This window comes from Electrona antarctica, assembly GCF_951216825.1.
Source record: "Electrona antarctica genome assembly, chromosome: 8".
Classification (NCBI taxonomy): domain Eukaryota; kingdom Metazoa; phylum Chordata; class Actinopteri; order Myctophiformes; family Myctophidae; genus Electrona; species Electrona antarctica.
This window is the reverse complement of record NC_136789.1, coordinates 38223366-38230857: the sequence shown is the minus strand read 5'-3', so window position 1 is coordinate 38230857 and position 7492 is coordinate 38223366. Positions and strand designations below refer to the sequence as shown.

General features: G+C 38.1%; 1 protein-coding gene across 1 annotated transcript in view; it reads left to right on the top strand.

Annotated features, from left to right (window-relative positions):
* The window catches only part of LOC306928758 (protein O-GlcNAcase), a 70319-nt gene that overhangs the window by 20436 nt on the left and 42391 nt on the right, over nucleotides 1-7492 (top strand). Inside the window, exons 4-5 of the mRNA XM_079509030.1 lie at nucleotides 1374-1504; nucleotides 2900-3071. Coding sequence (XP_079365156.1) covers nucleotides 1374-1504; nucleotides 2900-3071 — 303 coding nt within the window. The remainder of the gene's footprint in view (nucleotides 1-1373; nucleotides 1505-2899; nucleotides 3072-7492) is intronic.

Here is a 7492-nt window from a genome sequence, read left to right as displayed (position 1 = left end):
TCCTCTCCTCTCCTCCTCCCCTCTCTCTAACCCTATCTAACTCCATGTATCCTCTCCTCTCCTCCCCTCTCTCTAACCCTATCTAACTCCATGTATCCTCTCCTCTCCTCTCCTCTCTCTAACCCTATCTAACTCCATGTATCCTCTCCTCTCCTCTCCTCTCTCTAACCCTATCTAACTCCATGTATCCTCTCCTCTCCTCTCCTCTCCCTCTCTCTAACCCTATCTAACTCCATGTATCCTCTCCTCTCCTCTCCTCTCCTCTCCTCTCCTCTCTCTAACCCTATCTAACTCCATGTATCCTCTCCTCTCCTCTCCTCTCCTCTCTCTAACCCTATCTAACTCCATGTATCCTCTCCTCTCCTCTCCTCCCCTCTCTCTAACCCTATCTAACTCCATGTATCCTCTCCTCTCCTCTCCTCTCCTCTCTCTAACCCTATCTAACTCCATGTATCCTCTCCTCTCCTCTCTCTAACCCTATCTAACTCCATGTATCCTCTCCTCTCCTCTCCTCTCCTCTCCTCTCCTCTCTCTAACCCTATCTAACTCCATGTATCCTCTCCTCCTCTCCTCTCCTCTCCTCTCCTCTCCTCTCCTCTCCTCTCTCCTCTCCTCTCCTCTCCTCTCCTCTCCTCTCCTCTCTCTCTCTCTAACCCTATCTAACTCCATGTATCCTCTCCTCTCCTCTCCTCTCCTCTCTCTAACCCTATCTAACTCCATGTATCCTCTCCTCTCCTCTCCTCCCCTCTCTCTAACCCTATCTAACTCCATGTATCCTCTCCTCTCCTCTCCTCTCCTCTCTCTAACCCTATCTAACTCCATGTATCCTCTCCTCTCCTCTCTCTAACCCTATCTAACTCCATGTATCCTCTCCTCTCCTCTCCTCCCCTCTCTCTAACCCTATCTAACTCCATGTATCCTCTCCTCTCCTCTCCTCTCCTCTCTCTAACCCTATCTAACTCCATGTATCCTCTCCTCTCCTCTCCTCTCCTCTCTCTAACCCTATCTAACTCCATGTATCCTCTCCTCTCTCCTCTCCTCTCTCTAACCCTATCTAACTCCATGTATCCTCTCCTCTCCTCTCCTCTCCTCTCTCTAACCCTATCTAACTCCATGTATCCTCTCCTCTCCTCTCCTCCCCTCTCTCTAACCCTATCTAACTCCATGTATCCTCTCCTCTCCTCTCCTCTCCTCTCCTCTCCTCTCCTCTCCTCTCCTCTCCTCTCCTCTCCTCTCCTCTCCTCTCCTCTCCTCTCCTCTCCTCTCCTCTCCTCTCTCTAACCCTATCTAACTCCATGTATCCTCTCCTCTCCTCTCTCCTCCCCTCTCTCTAACCCTATCTAACTCCATGTATCCTCTCCTCTCCTCTCCAGGCCAGCTGCGTGCTCTGGTCAGTGAGGCTAACTCCAGGTCGCTGACCTTCGTCTACGCTGTGTCTCCTGGTCAGGACATGGTGTTCAGTTCCCCCTGTGACCTCACACTGCTGAAACGCAAGCTGAGACAGGTAGGGGTCCATTTGGTTACACCATGTGACCTCACACTGCTGAAACGCAAGCTGAGACAGGTAGGGGTCCATTTGGTTACACCATGTGACCTCACACTGCTGAAACGCAAGCTGAGACAGGTAGGGGTCCATTTGGTTACACCATGTGACCTCACACTGCTGAAACGCAAGCTGAGACAGGTAGGGGTCCATTTGGTTACATCTATAAGGGTCCATTTGCTTACATCTATAAGGGTCCATTTGGTTACATCCATAAGGGTCCATTTGGTTTCATTTTACACTTAACACTTTCAGCGCCTCCTGCCGGCCATTTGAAATTACCGCAGGGAGCCAGCTATATCCCCTATTTAGGCGCCATTCTATTAGAGAGTTATTAATGGTGGATTCAAATTCTTTATATTTTTCTTTAAATTTAGGGAAGAATGATTCTCTTATGTCTTTATACTTGTCACATTGTAACAGAAAGTGTAGCTCCGTCTCCACCTCCCCTTGAGAGCAGAGTGAACACAGTCTGTCTGCAGCCAGTTCTGTCTGTGTCTGTTTCTATTGCCAGACGGTGGTCGCTGAGTCTGTACATAGTCAGCATCTGTTTCTACCGAGTCTGTACATAGTCAGCATCTGTTTCTACTGAGTCTGTACATAGTCAACATCTGTTTCTACTGAGTCTGTACATAGTCAACATCTGTTTCTACTGAGTCTGTACATAGTCAACATCTGTTTCTATTTAGTCTGTACATAGTCAACATCTGTTTCTATTTAGTCTGTACATAGTCAACATCTGTTTCTATTTAGTCTGTACATAGTCAACATCTGTTTCTATTTAGTCTGTACATAGTCAACATCTGTTTCTACTGAGTCTGTACATAGTCAACATCTGTTTCTATTTAGTCTGTACATAGTCAACATCTGTTTCTACTGAGTCTGTACATAGTCAACATCTGTTTCTACTGAGTCTGTACATAGTCAACATCTGTTTCTATTGAGTCTGTACACAGTCAACATCTGTTTCTACTGAATCTGTACACAGTCAACATCTGTTTCTACTGCCAGGCGGTGGTCGCTGAGTCTGTACATAGTCAACATCTTCCTCAGTTTTGGATCAGTAACAGTGGTCAGGTAATTTGCCACTGTGTATTCTCGGTTGAGGGCCAAATATAGCATTCTAATTTACTTTGGGTTTTTGTTGTGTTTTTCCAATATGTGATATAATGTTCTTGTTGCATTTTGATTTCTCTCTCTCTCTCTCTCTCTCTCTCTCTCTCTCTCTCTCTCTCTCTCTCTCTCTCTCTCTCTCTCTCTCTCTCTCTCTCTCTCTCTCTCTCTCTCTCTCTCTCTCTCTCTCTCTCTCTCTCTCTCTCTCTCTGTAATGTAAAGTGAATGTCTCTCTACCTCCAGGTGTCAGATCTAGGATGTCGGGCGTTCTCCATCCTATTCGACGACATCGACCACTCCCTGTGTCAGGCGGACGGCCAGGCCTTCGTCTCATTGGCCCACGCCCAGGTGGCCGTAGCCAATGAGATCTATCGCTTCCTGGGGGAACCACCCGTCTTCCTCTTCTGTCCAACGGGTACAGTTTGTTTAGATTACAGTACATATATATACTACAGTATTAGTAGTTAATAGTACATTAGATTACAGTACAGTACATATATATACTACAGTAGTAGTAGTTAATAGTACATTAGATTACAGTACAGTACATATTTACTACAGTAGTAGTTAATAGTACATTCGATTACAGTACAGTACATATATATACTACAGTAGTAGTAGTTAATAGTACATTAGATTACAGTACAGTACATATATATACTACAGTAGTAGTAGTTAATAGTACATTAGATTACAGTACAGTACATATTTACTACAGTAGTAGTTAATAGTACATTAGATTACAGTACAGTACATATATATACTACAGTAGTAGTTAATAGTACATTAGATTACAGTACAGTACATATATATACTACAGTAGTAGTTAATAGTACATTAGATTACAGTACAGTACATATATATACTACAGTAGTAGTTAATAGTACATTAGATTACAGTACAGTACATATATATACTACAGTAGTAGTTAATAGTACATTATATTACAGTACAGTACATATATATACTACAGTAGTAGTAGTTAATAGTACATTAGATTACAGTACAGTACATATATATACTACAGTAGTAGTAGTTAATAGTACATTAGATTACAGTACAGTACATATATATACTACAGTAGTAGTAGTTAATAGTACATTAGATTACAGTACAGTACATATATATACTACAGTAGTAGTAGTTAATAGTACATTAGATTACAGTACAGTACATATATATACTACAGTAGTAGTAGTTAATAGTACATTAGATTACAGTACAGTACATATATATACTACAGTAGTAGTAGTTAATAGTACATTAGATTACAGTACAGTACATATATATACTACAGTAGTAGTAGTTAATAGTACATTAGATTACAGTACAGTACATATATATACTACAGTAGTAGTAGTTAATAGTACATTAGATTACAGTACAGTACATATATATACTACAGTAGTAGTAGTTAATAGTACATTAGATTACAGTACAGTACATATATATACTACAGTAGTAGTAGTTAATAGTACATTAGATTACAGTACAGTACATATATATACTACAGTAGTAGTAGTTAATAGTACATTAGATTACAGTACAGTACATATATATACTACAGTAGTAGTAGTTAATAGTACATTAGATTACAGTACAGTACATATATATACTACAGTAGTAGTAGTTAATAGTACATTAGATTACAGTACAGTACATATATATACTACAGTAGTAGTTAATAGTACATTAGATTACAGTACAGTACATATATATACTACAGTAGTAGTAGTTAATAGTACATTAGATTACAGTACAGTACATATATATACTACAGTAGTAGTTAATAGTACATTAGATTACAGTACAGTACATATATATACTACAGTAGTAGTTAATAGTACATTAGATTACTACAGTACATATATATACTACAGTAGTAGTAGTTAATAGTACATTAGATTACAGTACAGTACATATATATACTACAGTAGTAGTTAATAGTACATTAGATTACAGTACAGTACATATATATACTACAGTAGTAGTTAATAGTACATTAGATTACAGTACAGTACATATATATACTACAGTAGTAGTAGTTAATAGTACATTAGATTACAGTACAGTACATATATATACTACAGTAGTAGTAGTTAATAGTACATTAGATTACAGTACAGTACATATATATATATATATACTACAGTAGTAGTTAATAGTACATTAGATTACAGTACAGTACATATATATACTACAGTAGTAGTTAATAGTACATTAGATTACAGTACAGTACATATATATACTACAGTAGTAGTTAATAGTACATTAGATTACAGTACAGTACATATATATATACTACAGTAGTAGTTAATAGTACATTAGATTACAGTACAGTACATATATATACTACAGTAGTAGTTAATAGTACATTAGATTACAGTACAGTACATATATATACTACAGTAGTAGTAGTTAATAGTACATTAGATTACAGTACAGTACATATATATACTACAGTAGTAGTAGTTAATAGTACATTAGATTACAGTACAGTACATATATACTACAGTAGTAGTAGTTAATAGTACATTAGATTACAGTACAGTACATATATATACTACAGTAGTAGTTAATAGTACATTAGATTACAGTACAGTACATATATATACTACAGTAGTAGTAGTTAATAGTACATTAGATTACAGTACAGTACATATATATACTACAGTAGTAGTTAATAGTACATTAGATTACAGTACAGTACATATATATACTACAGTAGTAGTAGTTAATAGTACATTAGATTACAGTACAGTACATATATATACTACAGTAGTAGTAGTAGTTAATAGTACATTAGATTACAGTACAGTACATATATATACTACAGTAGTAGTAGTTAATAGTACATTAGATTACAGTACAGTACATATATATACTACAGTAGTAGTAGTTAATAGTACATTAGATTACAGTACAGTACATATATATACTACAGTAGTAGTAGTAGTTAATAGTACATTAGATTACAGTACAGTACATATATATACTACAGTAGTAGTTAATAGTACATTAGATTACAGTACAGTACATATATATATACTACAGTAGTAGTAGTAGTTAATAGTACATTAGATTACAGTACAGTACATATATATACTACAGTAGTAGTAGTTAATAGTACATTAGATTACAGTACAGTACATATATATACTACAGTAGTAGTAGTTAATAGTACATTAGATTACAGTACAGTACATATATATACTACAGTAGTAGTAGTAGTTAATAGTACATTAGATTACAGTACAGTACATATATATACTACAGTAGTAGTTAATAGTACATTAGATTACAGTACAGTACATATATATATATATATACTACAGTAGTAGTTAATAGTACATTAGATTACAGTACAGTACATATATATATATATACTACAGTAGTAGTTAATAGTACATTAGATTACAGTACAGTACATATATATACTACAGTAGTAGTTAATAGTACATTAGATTACAGTGCAGTACATATATATACTACAGTAGTAGTAGTTAATAGTACATTAGATTACAGTACAGTACATATATATACTACAGTAGTAGTAGTTAATAGTACATTAGATTACAGTAGGAAAGTAACAACCTAGAAGGCTATGAAGTACACCTCACTGTTTGGGACAAGGAGTTGAATGCAGCCATCTCAGCCATGTCCACATGGGAGAGGTGGATCCCTGGGGAACCAAAGGAGGAGATTGATAGAAGGATGGTGGACCTAAGAGCGTCCATCAACCAGCTTCTATTCAAGAAAGCTCAACTTGTCACTGCAAGGAGGATCGCCGAGCAAGGCACAGGACCAACAGCACCACCCCAACCGACAGCACCAGTGGTGAGAATCAAACCAACCACTCTACCTATCTTCAATGGAAGCAAGAGAGAATACCACAGATGGAGGAAAGACTGGGAAAGCCTGCAAAAGCAGGGGGAGCCATCCGGATCACCGGAGGTGAAGAAAATTCAACTCTTGGAAAGCGTGGATGGCAAGATCTCAAAAGACCTCAGACTGTCAACATACCCCGCTGCCAATGACATTTTCAGAGTATTGGAGAACAGATATGGCAACAAGTCAACCATCACTATAGAAATACTTGAAGAGCTGGACAAGATGCCACATGTGAAGGGGGACCAGCCAAGGCACGTCATTGACCTCATACAGACGGTGGAGAAGGCCCTAGCGGATCTCACAGAATTGGGAAACTCGGGAGCTATTAACAACCCACTAGTAATTAGATCACTTGAAAGCAAGTTGCCTGACTTTATACTAAGAGACTGGCTGATGTTCATGGTTGAACCCACAAACAATGTCACGTCAGACAATCACTTTGACATGCTCTTGAAGTTCCTGACAAACCAAGAAGAAATCCTAGAGAGACTCGAACAGCTCCGAAACGTGGAGAAGATGGACAAACCAGATCGTTCATATCATTCAGAGAGGAAGTTTGCCTCAACAAGAACCACAAAGAGACCAGACCTTGATGGTGTATGTGGTGTCTGCGGTGAGAGTGGGCACAACAACAAAATATTCTTCTGTAAGATATTTAAAGGACTGAAGTTACCTGAGAAGAAAGATGTGTTGGAAAAGATGGGAGCATGCACAAAGTGTCTAGGATGCCATGATGAAGATGGATACTGCAGAGACACTTTCCTTTGCAGAAACACAGACTGTGAGAGGGGAGGCAGCTGTGCTCCGGACCACCATTATTTCCTTTGTCCTAAAGCAGAAGGCAAAAGAGGTGAAGAGGGAAAATTCAAACTGACAGAGGAACAAGAGGAATTCCTGTCTGAACTTTCCCCAGAAATGGCATATCGCGGCAGAAGGGCTTTCACC